The following is a 21656-nucleotide window of genomic DNA, read 5'->3' on the forward strand; positions in this document are numbered from 1 at the left end:
CCTCAGACTGGCCACTACCGTTGACCGCTACAGCCCTAACACATTTTGGCAGCCCCCTGATGCAAAACCCCCCTCACAACCAACCTGCAGTCTTATTTTGTATCTGTTCAGCGAGCTGCTCCTTGAGTGGTGTCTTTGGCTTCCAGCTGCAAAAAAAAAAAAAATCCAAACCAAACAAAACAAACTGAGCCCTTCTACTGCCATAATTTGGAAGACAGTTTCAAACGCATCCAGCACCCTGGTTCTGCTGGATGTTTTGCTGCTGGGTGATGACATTCCCCAACACTGTTTAGCCTACAAGATCTGATGCATTCCCAGCCCCAGGTAGGAGTGCTTGAAGTCACATTCAGCAAAGACTTACACAGTTTTGCACACACACTCTGTCTCTAGCAGCTCAAGGATGAAGAGGCAAGATCCCACAGGTGCTAGAGGGAGTAATTTCTTTAGAAGACGTGAATTCTAGTGACACTAATGGCCAAGAAAGCACATCATCTGCTTGGAGAAGAAAAAAAAAAAAAAAAAAAATCACAAACACAAGGTCTGCACCTCACCTGTAGACAGGCAACTGAAAACAACTGACCTTAAAAATGCTGTTGCATGAGGAAGACATCTTGTGACACAATACTGTTGGGGGGAAATACTCTCTCCATCGCTAGTGTAGCCAGCAAAGTTTCAGGCAAACCTCTGTGTGACAAAGCCTGGCAAAGAATTTGCATCTCAGCAGAGGCCATTTTTCTTTGTTCCTGTATAAAAAGGGCTACCACAACTTGACTTATTTGTATAAATAAGTATTTGAGGATAGAAAATAATGGGAATGCACAAGCAACATTTGTCCATTTCCACATCAGCATTTTACCTCTGCTTATTCAGCCAGATCCAAACTGCTTGTTAGGGAATTTTAATAACCAAATGCATAAAACCCAAAGTCCTCCACCAGGCTACAAGAACTGCATGAGAAATACAAACAGCGAGTTGCTCAAGCACAAAGCGAACATTGCAAAGCTGACTGATAGCCATCAATATGTAATACTTCTGTATCTTACAGTTAGGATTTTTCCCTTCTAAAAATTAAACTACATCTGCAAAACCTGCACCTGCCTTCCATTCCTCACTTGTGGCAGACTTAGGACTAATGAACCTCATGACCAAACCAAGGAAAGCACTTCCAGTCGTGTCAAGTAGTGCAATCCCAGGCAGTGCTGCCATCCATTTCAGCAGCTGCATCACACCCAGCCCCTTCAAAACACCTCAGAGATCCTCCACAACCCACACAGACAGCAGTAGAAGGCTTTGCCCTGAAATGCAGCCAATTTCATGGTTCCCAGTACTACAAGGCTTTTTTGCACTATCATTAGACAACACCAAGTTCTGGGATACATTTTCTTAAAATGCCGTGTCTGCCCTCAGAAATGAAAGCTTTCCTACACCAAATTAGACCAACACTTGGTCTACCCAAACATCTCATTTAAAAATGCTGGTTGATGTCACACACTGCATTGGTGGGAGGGCCAGCATCAACACATAGCATTACTGAATCCAGATTAGATTATAAGATCTCCAGTATGCATCTCAACCTCTGTGATCCTCCAGGGCAACCCTGGAGATCTCTTCTTGCCCAGTGGAGAGGCTTGAGGAGCAGTAACACTGCCCTTAATACACACCTTCCTACCATGAAAGGCTCATTTCCTGCCCTGGAACTACATTTACTAAGGAGGCAGAAAGTTTCCACCTCAGTCCCTAAACCGCTGCCAAGAAGAAATGTTGAATTAGTGCCCCAGGGTCTCTGGGAAGGAAACACTTCTCTGAGAGCAGTCAGAGTCAATTGGCCAACCCACAGTTCACCCGGCCCTGCGAACTATCAAAGTCTGGCATCAAAAGCACCTTGGGCTGGATTCAAATTAGCAGCCAAGAATTAAAAAGCGCCGGCACGCAGCAGCACCAGGCCTCTGAGCCGCGTGTTCCTGCAGAGACCCAACGTGTGGCATCTCAGGCCAGAAGCGAGTTCCTCTAAAATTAGACCTACACATTCTCTGAGCTGCTCTAAATGGAACCAAGAGACAAAGAGATAAGATAAAGCGTATCAAAGGCAAAGGGGGAGCAGGGTTTTAGAAGTGTGGAGAAGATGAGTTCAGATGAGGCCCTTTTCCTGCCCCTCTGTACCACAGTGGAGGAGCTCCAGGAGAGGCCATCTGTCACATCCTCTTGGCCCTGCCATCACCAGCTCACGAAATCCAGGCTGTCTCTCTGCCTGGATGCACATGCCTGCGTATTCGTTTTCAGGAACATTCCCCAGAGCCAGCCCTTTTGGCTGAGTATACAAAAGACTTTATTCCGGTTGGAATAGCAGAAACCTTCACATTGACAACCGCAGCCAATGTGACAAAAATAAAGCAAACAGAGCAATGGAAATCGCAGCTGACAGCAAGCATTCCAGTGAATGCTAGAATTCCCCTAGGAAGCAAATACAGATTCCCTGAGCTCACCAGCAACTGAAGATTGCCTTAAGATGCTGAACAGTTTATATATATTTTTAGATCAAAAGAGAAGGCTGGAAGATGCTCTGGTTTCTCTAAAATTTTTGATGCTTATGTGTAGCCTCTCTCAGCTCAGCCGAATCCTGCGTCATCACAAAACCATGGGCAGATTTCACTTCTCTCCCAGTGACCTCACTGCTGTCCTCAATCCGCATGCCAGCTAGGACTTCGGTGGTTTTTAAGTGCTCTATAAATGCCATGAAAGAATTAATGTCGATTTTGTCTCTTTTTTTCAAGGACAGAAGCAAAAAAATAGTGCGGTTAAGCCATTAGCACAGCGCTCCAGAGCCCTGCCTTGGGCAGGCAGCTCTGCCTCAGGGAAGAAGGATTAGTTATCAGAGAATTGTAGAATAGTTTGGGTTGGAAGGGACCTTTCAAGGTCATCTTGTCCACCCCCACCGCAATGAGCAGGGACATCTTCAACAGAAAGCACAGAAGGCATTACAGAGAGGCTATATCGGGGAGAGTATGAAATGCTCAGAAACCCAAAATCAACCAAAAAACAGAGCCAAAGAGCCAGGCAAAGAGAGGACTCAGTCAAGAAGAGCTTCCTCACTTGCCAAGGCCAGGTTATTTTCTTCTGAGCCACTCAGAACATCACCTGAGATGCCAGTGGCCATAAATGGGTCCAGAAAACTCCTCACTTCAGTCTCCCTTCAGAAATCCCCATCCTCCCAGTGCCGACCTGCCTGCACAAGAGGATGGCATGCAAGATTCCTGACGCCAGCATCTGACAAACAACCTTCCCCTCTTTTTCATATCAGCCTTGCTTTACTTAGCACAGTAATTTTTAACATTTCAGCTCTCCGTCGGGGCAGCACATTTTATTATTAGCCTATGTGATAAAAATAAAATCTGATTGCAAGAAACCGCTTGGCTTCAATTATAACATCAGTGTTAATTGCAAGTGCAACTCTAATTTCAGGGAGGGAAGGAAGAGAGGCAGTGATGAAGATGCACACTATAATAAGTTCTGCTGGGTGCATTGGCATTTTCAATCCCAGACCTCCCAAAGGAGACATAAACTGTCTTGCCTCCTTGCCAGAAGCTGCAACAATCCCAGACAAGCAGGCCTGCACGGCTCACACCATTTTGCCTGGTGGCACCTCCTGGAGAACTGGCATCTGATTGGCTCCCAGGCCCTTGAAACTCCTCTGATGCTCACACATCTTTGGCTGATGCTCTTCCTCTACTCTGAGCAAACTCAGCCTGAATCATCCATGGAAACTCCTCAGAGCCCATATACTGCCACCCCCACCTCCACATGTAACTCAAGACAGAGAGCCAGAGCCACAAACCCCTGTTCCTTCCCCAAACTTTGCCTGAGCTGGCTCAGGAGCTGGCAGGCCAGGGCTGGAGGAGGCATCTCACAATTCCATGGCCCTCAGCCAGGCTCCTGTGTGTCTGACACAGCCAGCTCTGAGGGTACCAACAAACCTCCGCTCCTCCGCCCTTCATGGGGCTGCTTCAGAGGGACGCTCCCCCCAAGCCATGATGCTGGAGGGCCGCCAGGAAGCCAACAATCCCTGTAAAATTCAGTAGGAGACAGATATTTCTACTTTTGCTGGATCTGGCTCTCATCTCTGCCCCCATAGCACAGGTCAAAGGGAAGGGGGATTTGAGGTGCTCCTGGTTTGCCCTGAGCAGAGCTCAGAGCTGTGAGAACTGGTTAGGAGTGCCGTGAACCCATGCCCTGAGAGCAACAGGACAAGAGGCTGTCACATCCACCCAGGGCTCAGCATACTCACACTCTGTGCCCACATTGACATCACAGGTTTCCTCCATTTCTTTATCACGTTCACGGTGACCACAGGAGGTGCAACACAGAATATAGAGGGAAACAACACAGAGCACCATCAATGCACTGGGGATTAAATCAAGACGGGGAACAAAAATATGTACTTACATTGGGATGTTCACAGACAAGATCTTATGAAATTATCTCCAGCAACAGCTAAAACAGGAGAGGAGAGAATACTGGGGAAGGAGCATCCTCTTCAGCAGGGCATCTCAGAGCAGGAGCTGGAACAGGATTGCTCTCACAGCACTCTGTGCATTGCTAGGTGGAGGGTGTGTTTCCCAGCTCCATCATGGACACAGAGCTCAGATTGTTCCCAGATGCAAAAGGTCAGGGAACAGCATATTACAGCCACCCCCAGCTCCAAGCAATTGTAATTTTTAAGTACTGTTTGAGAAAAGACTCTCTTCCTGTCCAAGGTGATGGGAATTCAGCTCTCAATGCTAAGAGGGAAGCAGCAAGCCAAGAACTTGACTATTGAGAAACAGCTGTAAAAACAGCATTTTCAAATGAGGCAGGGGAAGAAAAGCCAGCCCAAACCCACTCTGGAGATGAGCAGGTCTGTACATTGCATCTCTGAGGTGCAGGTCAGCACCAATGTCCACTCTGAAGGTCTACCTCTTCTCCACTCATCCAGCAAAACAGCTGCTGGTTGGAACTGCTGAAAGCACAGTGGAACTTGGGGCTGATGGACAACCAGTTTGGCCTCCCATATGCCACAGAAACCCGGCAGAGCTGCTCCTGACTGGGACTGTTCTGTGAGCCAGCAGACAGGAGATCTCCCCTGGGAGTAAGGCAAGGTAAGGTCCGTCTGTTCAGTAAGTATCTCCTGCCAAGGTGGCTGTGGACACCTCTGCAGAGGTATCTAAGAGAAAAGCATTCACTCCCTGTTTCCTGACCCAGCTCCTCTCTACAGCAATCACCGGAGCAGAACCGCTTTGCAGGACCCAGAGGGTGCTCCTGCCAGAGCAGCAGCAGGAGTGACAGTAAAAGAAGTTTTAATCAAATGTCTCCATTCCACATCTGTGAAATTGAGACAATATTTCGACTCTCCTTCATCTGTAGAGGTACCAAGTGCAACTTTCTTGGAGCCAGGATTTATATTCACAGCCACCAGTGCAAAGTCTCTAACACAAGGGAAGCTTTCTGCGAGACCAACATGAATAAAATGGTTAACAAACTAAACCAGTTAATAATCAAAAAGCCAGTAGATGGCACTAAAGAATATGCAAGACTTCTGAAAGATGCAAGACAAATAAAACTTGCATCTGCAGTGCACAACAGCAACATGTGCCCCATTCCACAGGCCCTTTAGGAGAAGAGCTGAGGACAAGGTAATGATCTCAGTGGTGCCATCCAGGCCCCACAGCAACCCCAAGTGCTAAAACCACAATTGCTTTATTCTCTCTTATGAACAGGATGCAGGCAGTAAGACTGGGATCCAGACCCGTGCCTGGGAGCAGCTTGTGTTTTGTCGGGGGTGCAGCTGGGCAGCACTGTCGCTGCAGCTGGGCAGCACCATCACTCCATCTGTGCTCTCAGACAGACGGTGCTCGAGCATGGGGGAGAACTGTGGGTAATCATGGCACAGGGCCCGCCACAGCTGAACACGATCAATCTGGCACTCAAACGTCTCCTAAACACTGCTAAAAAACATCAACAAACCTCCCTTCCCACACGAGCACCATCGGAGCAAGGCCATCCCTCCTTCCCAATTCCAGGCTCCGGCAAGGCATATCAGTGTGTGAAATGGAAACCACTTGGGGATCGGGCAGCTTTGCTAAGCACGTCCAGATGATAATGGGTTTCTGGGCGACCATGCCTGTGCCAGTTTTTAAAGTTGTTAGTGCTAGTAATGCTCAGCAGCCTGAAAGAAAAGGTTTTAAAGTAGGTAAAGAGGTTAATATTTGGTGGTTTTTTTCCTATTTCCTATAATGCATTTCACAGAATCATAGAATGGTTTGGGTTGGAAGGGACCTTAAAGACCATTTAGTTCCAGCCCCCCTGCCATGGGCAGGGACACCTTCCACTGGACCAGGTTGCTCAAAGCCCTATCCAACCTGTCCTTGAACACTCCCAGGGATGGGGCATCCACAGCTTCTCTGGGCAGCCTGTTCACCACCCTCATGGGGAAGAATTTCTTCCTTATGTCTAATCAAAATCTACACTCTTTCAGTTTAAAGCTATTACACCTTGTCCTATCACCACATGCTCTTGTAGAAAGCCCCCCTCCAGCTTTCTTCTTTGGCTACTTCGAGTTCTTCCTCACAAGCCCCATGTGAAGGCTAAAAAGCACCTTTTCCCAAACAAAATCCAAGACCTTACATATTCATGTGATCCCTTATAATGTTGTCTTTAAGGAAAATAAGCTATTACAAGACATTAAAAAAAAAATAATGTTAGGAGCAGCAACATTGGGCCCTGCAAGGAAACACACTGGTAACTTTCTCTGTACAGGGATTTTAAAGAGTTTTTTGTTTTGCTTTCCTAACCCAAAAAGACAGCCTCACTGGGACCGTACCAGGATGGAGCTGGCTGGAGCAAAGACGCTTCTGGCTAAGAAACATCATTTAATGGCACATTGCAAAGTTAGGGGATGAGCCACATGCAGAGTTTGCTGCCAAGTGCACTGTGGCAGGAGATGCAGTATGTCCAGCCCAAAGGAGGCCACCAGCAAACCATGGCCACTTCCACAGCCCCACCTGGCTGCATCTCCACACAAGTTCATTCTTGGGGAACCTGCATGCCTGGACCAGCTGGCAGACCCATCACGACACTCCTGGTTCCTGGCCCCCAACGGTGAGGTGCTCCCACCCTGCGCCAGCTCTCCAGGTGAGTCTGCAGAGAACGGCCATCCCTCCCCTTCAAAGCTCTCTTAGCACCAGGAGCCCAAACTGCTGCAAAAGCAGGTGGAAAAAGAGAGATCTGAAGCAAAAGGTCCATCTGCCAGCTCCCTCTGGGCTTTGCAGGATGGCCAGTGGGGTGGTAAACTCTGCCAAATATGCCAGCCATGCTCAGCTGACGTCTCCTGAACAGTTCCTACTCCTTTCCAAGGTTGGGAACCCCAAGTGCAGGGATGCCCCAAAGGAGCAGCTGCCAGCTATGAAACAGCACAGACTGGAGAGCAAAACACCAAGAGGAAGGAGGGATCATGTATCAGAAGCTGCCTGGCTCCAGATCTGGAATCACAGAATCACTTTGGTTGGAAGGGATCCTCAAGATCATTGAGTCCAACCATAACCTAAATCTAGCACTAAACCATGTCGCTAAGAACCTCATCTATATGTCTGTTAAACACTTCCAGGGATGGTGACTCCACCATTACCCTGGGCAGCCTGTTCCAATGCCCAGCAACCCTTTCCATGAAGAAATGTTTCCTAACATCCAATCTGAACCTTCCCTAGCACAACTTGAGGCTAACAAGATCTTCTCACACCCCTGCAACAAACCCCAGATCAGGTTGGAAAACAGCAAGATGAGAGGGCTGCCAGCGAGGGCAGGTGGGCTGGCAGAGCAGGAAACATTCCCAAGGCAGAGCACTGGCAAGATCAGCCAGGATGGCTATGTGGCTATCCCACCAGCACAGCCCAGGGCTGCTCAATATCTTGCACATATCATCTGCTGCCTTCCAGGTCAAGGCAGCTCCCAGCTCATGGAAAATTTTGACATGAGTAATTTCATTGTTTTTTGTTCATCTTGGCCTGAAACCAAATTCCAGAGATGGCCCTGAAAGCCTGTGTTTTAACCAGTCTGTCTGTATATCCCTTGAAAGATAACCCAGTTCCCAGCGTCCCCCAGCTGAGGTGGCTGTGCCACTCAGAACGCTGGTTCGGATCCCTTGTGCAACCCTGGCTACACAGCAAGTGTGGGAAGCTGTAACACGGGCCTCAAGGTATTGGTGCAGGGGACAATGGGAACAGGGGAGCACAGATAATCCTGAGCAAACGATCAGTCGAGCCTCCCCTTGGCAGCGTTTTTCCATTGTCTATTATGTACAGCTGGACGAACATCAATAAATTACCAATGGAAATGAGCCCTGCTGAGCAGGCAGTTTGGCTTGACCAGCTGTTTTCTAGGTGGCACTGTGACATTTCAGCTCTGCTCAGCAAGTGGTGGGGAATCAGGGATTCCCAGTTGCCTTCAGGTGTGAGGAGGCGGAAAGCAAGCCCTGCGTGAAAGTGTGGAAGAACCCTGACAAGAGCCCACAGAGAACGAGGTCTGTGCACCCGCTCCTGCAGCTCACCCATGCCAGGGCTTGCGTAAAATCACCAGGCAGCTTCCTAAGACCTGGGCAAGCTTGGGAAGAAAAAGATAGCTGTGGATAGATGCGACGAGGGCTGCAGCTCCTCCATCCACATCCTTTGGCATCTCTGCTACACCCCTACCTGCCACCCAACTTGTCTGCCAGACCAGCCCTGCTTCCAAGGTGGTGGCGGGAAAAGGCAGCGGCTGGAAAAGGCAGCCCTCACAGCTGGTCTGCACAGGGAAAGAGATGTGGAGAGCTGGGGACAGACCTGATGGGCACTTCTTGCTTCTGACGCAACTTCACTTGGTTGTCTCCTTCCACCGGAGTGAAGTGGGGTAGGTTTGTTAACAGTAGCCCTGCTTTTGTCTATCCTGCATCTCCCAGGGGGACCTCAGACACAAGTCACCAGCATGACAGCAAGCTACTTTTTCCTGATATATTCTGAAGGAAATGCTATCTTCTCACCTTGTCCACTACCGCTCTGGGGTCAGACCTGCAGCAACGAGCTGCGAGAGCGGCACACGGTGTCCAGACAGCTGGAGCCAATGCACTCGCTCCCCGCTGTGGAGCCCCTGTAAAAACCGCTCAGCAAACTCCTGTAAAATGCTTCTGGTCTGCTCTAGGGTGGCTGTTAAAAATAACCATATGGAGAAACGGGAGGTGGTCTGTTTCAGAAAGACAAGTATTCAGTTGCAGAGTTGTTGAGACCTGTTTATTATTTAGCCTCTGTTTTATTTCAACTAGGAAAAAACACGGTGGAGGATGGACAGCTTAAAATTGGTAAATCAGTCCTTCAGCTCCAGCCTTAGTGAGTTTGGTAATTAAGACGCAGAGATGATTTCAACTTGTCTTCTCAGAAAGGCAAAACAGATAAAAAGAAAGCACACCTGCCCGCATGCTACGGGTCCTGACAGCTGAAAGGAGCCCACAGGCTGCAAGGCCTGGCCATGCAGCTCCCACAGGCTTTCCTGGTCTCACACAGAATCACGTCAGGCTACGGCCAAGGTAAACTATGAAATCAGTCTGAATGCAACCAGGAACAGGGAGGAGTAGCGCTCATAGAACAAAACCAAGCAAAACACAACTACCCACCAAACTTTTCCTGTTTACCAGCCTGCCAGGTAAGGGTTTGTGCAAACCAGGCAGTCAGGCAAACACCAGGTCCTCACCAGGGACCCAGAAATTGTTTCTCAATTAAGAACTTGTCAAAGGATGGTTATTGACAGACAGGTTCATGTCCCAGCTGCAAAAGAGCAAGGTTGGCTTTTTTGAAGGGATATGACAAGCTGAATATCAAAAACTGAAATAGTGAAAAACAGATTCAGGAATTCCTCAAAGAGAACACATAAACCTGATTTCTAAAGCATTTGGGTGGGTATTTTTTTGAGAGTAACCTCAACACTGCTGGTGGTAGTTTAACAACCCAAATTACTCAACTGTGAGTTCGTTACAGCAGAGACACTTCCTTCCTTCATTTGTATAAAAGAGTCCCAGGTCATTACATTCTCCATTCACTCAAAAGCACCCCAAAGTAGGTCTTTTACCCAAGAAATTGCACCAGTTGTAAGCAGCATTCAACTTTTTATCCTCTTGGCCACCTACGCTTATGTGACTCAATACAATTCTGCCCAGTGAAGGATGATGTTGACACCCACCATCCGTCAGTCCACAGACCCTGAGAAACCTCAAACAATACTGCAGCACGTTTGTGTAGCTCTTCTCTGAGCATCATTCTTCATTGGAAAAAAATACGACCTCACTGGAGGATGTAAGATGCTATATTTCACATCCTCTTTGCCCAACAGATGCTGCAAGCCCCCTCACCTCAGAAAGAACAGCTGGGCTTATTTTCTCCTTGCTGGCATCTTACAGCTCCTTCTCGACTTTTAAATCCTGCATAACGAGAGGTATTACCCTTCCCAAGACACAAAGGAAAGGGTGATTTTCTGCTCCCAGCTGGAGCAGCAAGACGAGGGTGTTTATAAAGTAGCAGGAGGAGGCAGCAAAGGGAAGACAAAAGCGTTCTCTATCAGACTTCTAAACCGAAATACCGGCTACTGGACCCTTTTTTTTTTTTTTTTTTTTTGAACTAAAACCGGATAAATGTAACCGGATAGAGAGCGCCTCCTGTTTCTACAGCAACCGCGGGCCCGGCGCGGCAATGGCATCCCGGGAGCCGGGGAACAAAGCGGCGGAGGCTGCCTGGCGGGGGGGTGTCCGACCCCCCGGTGCTCAGCGCAGCGCCCGGCCCACGCCAAACACGGCGATGCGACCGCACGTATCATCAGGAGATAAATACATGGAAAACAAGCTGCGGCTTAGCTCCCGCACCGCCGGCCCCGCGGGGGATCCCCGAGCCCAGCGGGCGCCGCGCCGGGGTCCCCGTCCCCCGCCCCACCTGTGGCGCATCCCCCCGCCGGCCCCGCACTCACCCCAGAGGAGGGTGAGCAGCTGTGCCCGCGGCACCAGACTGAGGGCGTAGACAGCGCCCAGGTGCAGCAGCCCCATGAGCACCACGTTGCGCCAGACGATGGCCTGCCCGCCGCCCGCCGGGCCCGCCTCGCCGCTCGCCGCCCGCCGGGCCCCGGCCATCTCACCGGCGGAGCGCTAGGGGCGACGGCCCCCGCGCAGCGCGGCCGTAGGGCGGCTACGAGCGGCCGGGCCGCGCCGCCGCATCTGTTGCAGCCGCCGCCTCCATAGAGCTCCCGCACCGCGGCGGGGGAGGGGGGCGGCCGGCAGCCCTGCATAGCGACAGCCAATGGCCGCCGCCGCCCGCCCCGCCCCCGGCACCGGCTCCGCCGAGGGGCCGCCCCTCGGGGCGCTCCAAGCGGCCCGGCAGGCCCGGCCCGGGGGGAAGCGGCGGTGGCCGCCGCGGCTCCGCGCTGGGTGGCGGGGCCGTCAGGGCCTCCGGCCGCCCCGTCGGCTCCCGTGCTGGCGACTGAGCCCGGCAGAGACCTCTCAGCCGGTTGTCCCGTAGAGCCAGGAGGGAACGCGCCCCGAGAGACGGGTTTGATTTCGGAAGCCCGTGAAAGCGGAGTAAAAAAATGCCGCTGGTGCTAGGGAGGAGCAGAGATTCAAGAGCCGGTTAATAAAGTTGATCTGACTGGAAGTACCAAGCTGGGCATTGAAAACTAACAAACAAAACCCAAACAAACAGACAAATACCTTTCTGTCATAGAATCATTTTGGTTAGACGAGACCCTCAAGATCGTCAAGTCCAACCAAAACCTAACCCTGGCACTGAACCATGTCTTTAAGAACCTCATCTATGCATCTTTCAAACACCTCCAGGGATGGTGACTCCACCACTTCCCTGGGCAGCCTGTTCCAGTGCCTGACAACCCTTTCTGAGAATAAATTTCTCCCACTATCCAATCTGAACCCTCCCCTGGTACAAATTGAGGCCATTTCCTTTCATCCTATCACTTGTGACTTCAGAGAGCGGGCAAGGTATCAGCGAGGCATACCTGAATCAAGTGCGTGCAACACTTTTTGTTTACTCCCTCCCACCACGGATGCAGTAGTATTTCAGCATTCAGATGTGGCTGGACCGTATGTCCCAGGGATGCTGTCCCCAGTACTGCTGCAGGACCTCGCTTTCTAGCAAGCAGCTGCAGGAGAGGACGGACACCAGATCCCCAGGGGTGTCAGGGTGGGGTTCACCCGTGTCAGAGGGATGAATGACCCAGATTTGTGGAGGAGCAGGAGACAGAAAGTAGTTCACGGTCACTAGTGCGGTGCTTTGCCTGCCACGGAGCAGGAATGGGGGAGAGCATCTTGCAACAGCAGTGCACAGGGGGAGTTTAAGTCACTGGGTGGGAACCAGATGACAAATCTGGGTAAAAAGTTTGTCCGCGATGCATTTTCTTTAGTTTTGAATGTTTCCAGGAGGACAGGAAGGAAGGAGGGAGTGGCACAGGCATGTCAGCAGCCTTCCACCTTGGCTGGGGCTGGCTGCTGAACGATTTATAGCCCCTATTGTGTTTCCATCGCTGCAGCAGAACCGCGCAAGGGAGTGATTTAACTTGCTCTCTGCTTTCCTGCTCTCACTTCCTTCCAGTGCCCAAGGTCAAGTTCAATTGTACCTACTACCAATTTAATATGTGATACTTGTCTTCCTTTTAGGACTCTGCCATACTGTGTCAGGGGCAGGTGGGAGGAAGTACTCCATCCTTTAGTGTCTTTTCCATCTCTCAGCATCTAAGAGTGGAAAGCCACCCCCCTCCCTTACATACCAGCTGCTCCCTGGCTGCTCTGGGTGCGCTGTGGGTGACCCTTGGGCTTTCAGGAGCAAACTGCACAGCCCCCACACACCCCCGCACACTGCACATCTCTTCAGAAAGGTGGGATGAAAGCACTTGTCTGGATCTGACTTCCACAGGCTATTAGAGCAGGATGCAGGATAGATGTTAGTCTTGGATGCTCACACAGATGCAGGTGGGGCTGAAACCTAGCAGCTGCCTTCCACAAACACTCCTGCCACCCTGGCAAGAGGCAAATGCACAGGGAAACGGCTTTCGGAGATTTCCAACTAATCTGAGTCACTGACGAATGCATCTGTGAAGGTTCCCTCTGCCACCAGTGAGCATTAGTGCAATATTAACTTTGCACAGATCACTATAAGTTTCATATCCTACTTTATCTCCAGTTCATTTTCATATCCAGCTCAGTATATCCACCCTTTTATATCCAGTTCAATCTCCAGTTTGTTTACATGATAGCCAATGCAGCACAGAAAGCGAGTGAACAAAGATGACATGACAAATGCTCTGTCATGCCTGGATGTCCTCTAGATGAGGGGAGTGCTGTTGCATGGTGTCATTCCACACGGGCAGAACCCATTACCATTTCCCTGCTCCCGGAAATCACCACTCAGGCAATGGTGCTTCAGTGACAGCATCAGCGTTTGTCCCAGGATTGCTGCAGTGCCTGTGGGCTGTGAAAACATCTGCTCACTTTTAAAAAGCTACCTGGCTACGTGGGTCATGATATCAGGACTACATGCCACAGGCAGAGATCTGAGCTGTAAGCCTAAGATCTTGCCCAGAGATGTAAAGAAAAGACTTTGCAAATCTGACTCTAATTTTCCTTGGTTAAAATTATGTTGGAAAACACTGAGTGAGACAAAGTCTCCAGAAGAAGAAACCTGAGGAGCTGAAATCAAAACAGCACCAAACACAAAAGGAGATTTTCCCAGTAAACACTCCAGGGTTCGTATATTTAAAAGCAAAACCTGTGCAAGTCTGGAAAAAATAAATGCCTGGGTGTAGTTTAGAAATCTGGAAACTGCTTGGTTTTGTCTGCTGCATTTATTGATGAAGGTGTAGTGACTGCAGACACACTGGGAACGGGGACTCGAGTCAGTGTTCGGAGAGAAACATCACAACTTCCTTCTCCTTTGCTCATCTTGCCTTAGTTGGCAATCCCAGCTGGACTTCCCACTGTTGTGTGTGTCCGTCTGTTCCCTGAGTGTGGCCTCTTCTGGCATAATAATGACTCTTCTGTGCAGGTGAAAGACGCACCTGCCATTTAGCTGTGGCTCGAGTGACCCCGCTGTAGCCCTTGGTGCTCTTATCGCCCAACTAACTTCAGATGAGTCTCACTCTTGTTTGTCTCAGCACAGATCTTGCTCAGATCTCACTGATGAGTGAGAGGACAGGACTATGGGCCCAAATCCACTCACAGGTGCATGACTCCACCTGGGACAGAGTCTGCCTTGCTGAGTCTGGCTCAAATACTGCACCAGGTTGCTTAGGGGATAGGTGCAGGCTTTCAGTTTTGCTTCAGCGCAGCCTGCAAGTGAACGCATGTCCTCTTCCAGCCTTGCTGGGAGAGAGGACTCATCTGTCATCTTGCTCATGACACGAATCAGTGAATATCTCACTGTCAAGTTCCTACCGCTGATGGAGATGAGTGCCTCCTGTCTTGCTGGGGGGAAGGAGGTTACGGATTCCTCTCCACCAGCACTACAGTGTGTCAGATAAACAATGCTAGAGCAAAAAACAAAGACCTAAATTTCATGGAGCTTCCTATTCCAGTTGAAAATACAGGGGATTTGCAGGGATCCAGTGCTGTTGGTGGTGTTAGGTCCAACCCCCTGGAAAGCATGTTTTTCTTTCTTGCTTTGCAGAGGGCAGCACAGAGGGATTTGCCTAAGCCTGCAGCACCTGGGCAGGCAGCAGCAGCTGTGGGGGTGATGAAGGTGTTGCTTCTCACCAGAAACCCTTCCTGACAGGTAATGCAGGACCTGGAGCCTCTTTGCCTTGCTGATCTGTGTTAGGCTGGGATGGTGCTCTCAAGCCGAGGCTGCAAGAGGCTCGTAGGGCTTTGCAATGTCTTCGAGAAAGAGTTTTACAATTTTTTTATTATCACAAAGGTTTAAGATACATAGGAAAACCTGAAATCTAATGTTGTGCAGCTCTAGAATTTACTTGTCCTTCCTTAGTTATTGGACCTGAAAGCATTACCCCTCCTGGCTTTCAGAAAGCTGCACGAAGGAGATCAGAGGGAGGTTCTTATCTGAGCTGGAGAGCAGTGGGGGGCCAACGGGGGGGACAGGCAGACACCCGCTCACCCTCACTCCAAACTTCTCCCAGCAAAGTCCTGGCCAATTGCCAGGGACACCTACCTGGGCCCAGGGGAGAGCGGCTTTATGAGTGATAGCAGTACAAATCTCATTAGTGTGCTGGGCTAATTAATTACTAACTACACCTCCTGAGGCAAGTGAATCAACAGAGAGTGTCTGATTAAACCCAAGGTTGGTTTTGATATCTTTTAAACATTCTTCTAGAACTCTCCACCTGGAACCAAGAAGGAGGGCAGTGATGATGAGAGGCAGCGAATGGTTCATGAGGACACCCTGAGTATCAGTTTATGCTACTGCTGCCTGCTACCATCACATTTCAGCACAGAGCTTTTTAAAATGTTGATGAGTGGCCTCCTTTTTTTTTTTTTCCTCTTTTCTCTTGCCATGAACAATTAAGTAAGGACTCCAAAGCATTGTTCAAATGAAGGCTTTAAGTCACAGAGAAGGAAACAAAGCCTAAAAATCAGAAGGGCAAGAAATATGTGCTCAATATTTATGTATTGAAGAGCTTCTCATGTACCTGGCAAAGTACAGGCAACAGAATCCCAAGAAGTTTCCCTTGTGTTGTCCAGGTAGTCACAGACTTGCTAGTAAGGTCAGCTGCAGCTGTCTTTTTAGAGTGGTCCTTAATAAATCCTCTCTTAATTAGACTCTCCTCTGGCTAACTTGCAGCTCAGAATCTCATAGGAATTTTAATCAGTTTAGTCTCTTAGGAATGAGGGTCGCATTAATTGTATCCGTACATCTCGCCTGACTGTTTGGTGATGTTTCTGTCTGATCTGGCAGAGCGAACGTGGCAATGACCAGCCCAGCGTACAGAGGAGTCAAGGCTGGGAGCTTAGCCCTGAGCTTCCCCGTTCAAGATTGGACAAGTTGAAGCTGTTCCTGGTGTCAGTACATTTTTTGCGACACTCCTCAGTGTGCTCGGAGTGCGGCCTTGGCTCTCGTTCAAGGCTGAGCACATCAGCTTGGCCTCGACAGCCCCCGGGGATGCTCAGCATCCCGTGCGGGGCAGGGAGAATCAGTGACAGACATTTGGCTGTGTAAGACTGTTTCCTTTAGCTTTGAGCCATGCTTGGCTCTCTACATACTGCCCTGTCTTTGCAATGGGTGCTTAGCGTGGCTCAGAACAGCAAACCTTTACGGCTGTGAAGCTGCATGGGATTGCAGACATTGGGCTGGAGGGACAGGAGAAGGAAATATCTGACCCAGGGACTCCTTTTTGTCCCCTTTCAGGCATAACAGAATCTCCAGCCAGGAGACACAACACGGTGGGGTTTGCACTGCTGCAGTGAAGGTGAGTGTGGTGGTGAGGGTGAGGACATGGCTGAGGGGATCCTGCCAGGCTCTGGGGAGCGATGCCACTGCCATGCGTGCTGTCTCTGCCATGCTTCCCAAAACATGCCCCCTCCTCTCTGTAGTTTCTGGAGGAAAAGCTATGGCGGCAAGAGCCCCATCTCTTCTCTCTCAATAGCCTCGTCAGTCTGGCACATGCTCCCTTCTGGGCAGAAGAAACAGTTACTGAACAGTAAACCCACATTCCCAATCTGTGTGTCAGGGAATTATGTTATCTGAAAGGCACAACACAGACCCAATCTGATGTAAACACTGCCTGGGCTAGAAATGCTGCAGCGATTAAAAGACAATCCCCAGTGTTTGTGTCTCACAGTGACCTTGGGCCTCTGCCAGCAAAACAAGGTAAATCCATTACAGAGCTTCACAGACAGAAAAGGGTTTTCACTCAAGTACTTAACTTAGATGTTCTGCCCATCGTGGGGCTGCTCCACAGCACTGACCCCAACACATCCCCACCTGTTTGCTCCTGCAGCAGAACTCCATCAGTGCTGCCCTTTCCCACAAGCTCTCTCGCTGGTGCTTTCTCCTGGATGGTGGTAACTGTGGTAACAAGGTACCTCCTGGTTCTAGCTGCTGTCAGACAACACCCGTGCTGCTGCGATTACACCTTTTTGTTTCTACCCATCTCTTTTTCTTATAATCCTGCAGCCTTCTGGGTAAGGGGAGAGGGCACAAACAGGAATAGCTTCTTTGGTGTTAACGCCATGGTAAAAATCTCTTCTCACTCTGTGAGATGAAATTTAGGCTCTTTGGGGCCAAATTCTTTTATCAGTGTAAATTGGCAGAGCTTCATTGCCTTCTGTAAATGAAGATGGCCATTTGCGTTTATAATATCAGATGGGTGGCTAATTGCTTGGCATTCCTTGAAGGTATGAGCAGACGGCAGCATAACTGGTGAACTATTATTATTCATCCCAGCTGCTCTCAGGAGAGAAGTAGCAGATTTTCACATCCACTCCTGTTAGGTACTCGAGCGGTGCAGCTTTCTGCTCCTGAGGATGGCTGAGGTGAAGGACAGCTTTCCTTTTGGTGAGGAGAGCAAGGTTACTTCACTGCTGACATAGAGCATCCAGGCCTGTGGTGAAATGTTACAGCACCCAAAGATGCTTTCACCTCAAAAAAAAAGAAAAAAAGCGTTCCTCTCTGATCCAGTGGTCTCATATTTGACCATCTCAATTTCTAGCCCAAGTTTACTCATGGCCAGCTCATACCACATTTTTTCTTAGGTTAGCACAGCTCTTTAGTTCCAGTCAACTCTATTCCCTTGTACTCTTCACTAGGTGAAAAAGTTAAGCTTATTTAGTCTCTTCCTGTTAAACAAACTCTTTAGTCCCTGACATCTGCATGCCTGAGCCCCTTCTTGCTTGGCATTTTCTTTTACACAGATGGAAGTCTCACGAAGGCTTGTGCAATGCCATGAAACGTTCCTTGCCTTTTGCAAAGCCACACCATACTGAGGAGCTGTTCCTAGCTAATCCTCTCAGGTCCCACTGCTCCTCTTATTCCCAATTTATGGGCATCCAAATTACAGCAATGCTTTTGTCCACAAACCCGCACCTATCCGTGTGCATCCCATGTCTGCCACCACCGTCAGCCTTCCCAGTTGTTCCTGCCAGAAGCAACCAGCTTCACAAAGAAACTGTGGACCAGCTGCATGACCAGCCTCCTCCCAGCACCTCCCACCTGCCATTTGGTCCTGCCATACCAAAATTCTCTTTTGCTTTCCTTTTCTTGCAGAACAGCACATCACAGAAACACCAGGCCAGCCCAGCACACCTGCTTGTCACCCTACTGAGGGTTTTTTTAATTCCTGTTTACCTCTGAGTTTGTTCTTTCTTTTAAAATTCGTTCCTTTCCCCCTTGAATCAAGACACAAGGGTCCATGTTTCTCTGGCCAGGCTATGCCTGGCTGGCTCTGATGGAGGCATCACTGTTGGAGTGCTGTGCAGTGGTCCTTTTCGCAGGTGCAAACACACATCCCAGGGCACCAAGCTACCAGAATTCTGCTTTCCCCTGCAGATGACAACACTTGTTCTTCTGCAAAGCCCTTTTCTTCCTGTCTTCCCTGTTATAGGAGCCCCATCACTTCATTCCAAGCTTGCAGAAAAGAGTCCTAGGGGAGGAAATGTGGAGCACACCAAACTGTTACCCTTCTCATCCGGCTAGGGAGGTGCTGAGAAATGCTTCCTAGAGAATGTGGTCCCAGCCATCAGGACTGGAGCTGGTGACCTCCATATTTTTCCCATTGAGGCAGACTATGATTTCCTTATTTCTGACAGCATTAACATAATTTTTGATGTGATTCAGCCAACACTTGAGCCTGCTGGGCAAAGAGGTTTTACTAAGTGTATAGATGAACAAAGCAAGACACCTGGAAACCTTCCAAATGACAGGAGCAGAACACCATTTACTGGTAACAGTGCTTAGAAACCTGTAACCTAGATGAAGGGGAAGAAAATTACTCCAATTGGTTTTTAAACTCCTGAAACAAAGGAACTCCAGATGGATGCTTTATGTTCACCAATTCTAAAAGCTTATGAGGTTAGAAGAAATTGGAAAGACAAAATTAAGTATAGTTTTGTCAGAGGAATGCAATTGTTTTGCCCAACAAATCTGTAACTTATAATCAGTTTAAGTCACAGAAGTTAGCAATGATTTGCATTGTTATTTGTAATATTGCTTGCAGGATGTACTGCCATATCTACATTCCACAGGCATAGATACTTCAAGTAATTTTCAGGGAAAACTGCCTTTTCCTTTTAAAAATCTCGACATTTCTTCCAACTGTTCTTCCTAGACATACTTGCTCTTCATGTCACACTGTTTCCAGTTTTTAAAACTTGAAGCCAACTTCAGCTGTGCTGCAGGAAATAAGTGTGCCAGGGGCCAGCAGAGGCAGGCTTGCAGTTTCACAGCATCACACATCCTCACAGAAGTCATCAGTGCAACAGGGGCAGCCACCTCCAGGTTCAGGGGACTGCAAGAAATGATTTGCACCTTGCTTGCACACTAAACATCCGTGTCTCTGTATAGGTGGCAGAAACCACTCTGCATCATTTCTGCTCTTAGCTTTTGAAAAATGCATGCAGATGTGGTCAAAATCCTTGCCAAACCTTCCCTTGAAATGCAAATCTGCAATGTAAATGTTAAATGGAGCCTTTAGTCATGAGCATGGAGGAAAAAAAAATATATCCTCAAGCCTGGAATGCAACAGAAAGCCACCCCAACTGCACTCCAGGTTCAAAATCTCCAAGTTGTACTTCATAAAGACACATTTTAATAAATTAACATTTATTGAAAATATCACATTAGCCTTTATTTTGCTCATTTGTCCCAGTGCAAAATTAAGCTATTAAACATGTAAATTGTAATAACAGAACTGCAAGCAGCTTCATAAAATGAAAGATCACATACACTTACAATACGATCAGACTCTTTAATCTGGTGGATAAGGAACAGTGGGGCAGAAGGGAAGACTGTTTTAGGGCCTGATACACAACCCATCTTGTTGTTTTAACATGTATATCTGTTATTAAAAGCCACTGTTTAGCAGTATAACATGCATCTAAAAATTGACAATATGGGGCATTATCCATTAAATATACTATTTGTAAATAAGAATCATTAGGGATGGGAAAAAGGATTAAAATAAAAAGAAAAGCACCAGGGCTCCACGGCTCTCCTAGAAGGAAGCATTTTGCAGGGAGAGTGCAATGCCATTTGTCAGCGCTCTACTGTGACATGCCATAAGGACTAGCATTTGGTCCATTCCTGTGTGTTTGCCACAGAAGTGCACTTCTTTGGAAAAGTGACCGTCAAGGCTTTGCAGATGCAGGGTTACTTCAGACACCCAGCTTATTGGCCTGGGTGAGGACAACCTTCAGAACAGGCATGAAAGCAGAGGTCTCGCTGAAGTTGCTGGTGCTGACGATGTGTGTGTGGATGTTCAGTCCTTCCTGGTAGTTGCGGGTTTCGATGCTCTTCACCATGTTGTGCAAACCACTAATGATGGCTGGAGAGAGCTGCAAGGAAGCCAGACAAGACAGGTCAGCAGGAAAAAGAAACATCACTATGTACACTAGTGCTAGAATAACAGAAATCCTTTGGCCCTCAGGAAGGCGCAGGAATTTGTTCCCTTCTTTAAACACAGCTATCGTGAAAGCTGCACCACACTGGGAACAGTCACTGGGAAGTCTAACAGCAGACTTCACCCAGAAGGTGCCACCTTTGCACTACTGCAAACCCCTGCAAGCCTTCACTGCCAGCCCCTGGATGAGATTCCCTGAGGTGGGAGAGCTGCTGTGACAGACTGTGGCACATGAAAAACTTACTGAGCTTTGGGTTAACGTTAATTGTTCAGCAAAGATGGCCCGAGGACAACAAGATTAGAGCACTCTAATCCTACCGCACTAAGAGATCTAAGCCCAGTCCTTTGTTCTGCTGCAAGGCCTCCTGGGAGGCTTTAAAAAAATCACCAGATCTTCAAAAGTACTTGCACATCTGCACTCCAGTGAAATCAGTGAGCCTTCAGCATCTAAATCTGGGTTTTTTTTGACCCCAGGCTGCATGTCCCTCACAGTCCCAGGAGGAAAACTTGCTGTGCTGGCTCATTCTGCCAGCAGCTGGGACAGAAACCCTCCTGATGGGTTCACCCAGTGCCTGCTGCAAGGAGCTCTGCTCTCTGGCTCAGTGCAGCCCCTGCATGGCAACATATGACCTCAAAACACTGTCAAGTCTGCACAGGCACTTGGGGCCAAGCACTCCACTGCACCATTTCTGGGAAATGCATGGAAACATACAATAAAGGGATTCGACGAATGCTTGCAAAGAAAGAACGAGCATGTGCGACACGTTCACACCACTGATGAAATTCTAGGCCATACCTGCAATGTTTGATTGGGGAAGAAAATGCAAAAAGAAAACTTACGGTCTGTTCCCTAAGTTTGTCATATAGAAACTCCAGACGTTTATTTGCATCATCTAGTTTCCTCTTGGTTTGCTGCAAGAGAGAAGAATATAATTAGAACACAGTGCTTTTACCACCACCAGACTGATCTGCTATCACTGCAAAGAAATCCACATAGCACATGAAAATCCTTCCTCAACATTTTCCTACCACATAATTTGAATTCTTTG

General features: G+C 48.7%; 2 protein-coding genes across 23 annotated transcripts in view; both read right to left on the reverse strand.

The window, feature by feature from the left end:
* SCD5 (stearoyl-CoA desaturase 5) overlaps positions 1 to 11340 on the reverse strand; it is a 31470-nt gene extending 20130 nt beyond the window's left edge. The window contains exon 1 of one of the 2 annotated variants that reach the window (XM_071807938.1): positions 11011 to 11340. In XM_071807938.1, the coding sequence (XP_071664039.1) occupies positions 11011 to 11325 (315 nt within the window). In that variant the 5' untranslated portion in view covers positions 11326 to 11340. The remainder of the gene's footprint in view (positions 1 to 11010) is intronic. The other variant, XM_065837117.2, reaches the window with a different exon arrangement.
* Positions 11341 to 19810: 8470 nt separating this feature from the next.
* The window catches only part of SEC31A (SEC31 homolog A, COPII coat complex component), a 48889-nt gene continuing 47043 nt past the window's right edge, over positions 19811 to 21656 (reverse strand). For all 21 annotated transcript variants that reach the window (XM_071807942.1, XM_065836658.2, XM_065836667.2 and 18 more), the window contains 2 exons: positions 21448 to 21519; positions 19811 to 20542 (listed from right to left, as the gene is read on the reverse strand). In XM_071807942.1, coding sequence (XP_071664043.1) covers positions 20363 to 20542; positions 21448 to 21519 — 252 coding nt within the window. In that variant the 3' untranslated portion in view covers positions 19811 to 20362. The remainder of the gene's footprint in view (positions 20543 to 21447; positions 21520 to 21656) is intronic.

Source organism: Patagioenas fasciata, chromosome 4 (assembly GCF_037038585.1).
Source record: "Patagioenas fasciata isolate bPatFas1 chromosome 4, bPatFas1.hap1, whole genome shotgun sequence".
In the NCBI taxonomy this organism is placed as follows: Eukaryota; Metazoa; Chordata; class Aves; order Columbiformes; family Columbidae; genus Patagioenas; species Patagioenas fasciata.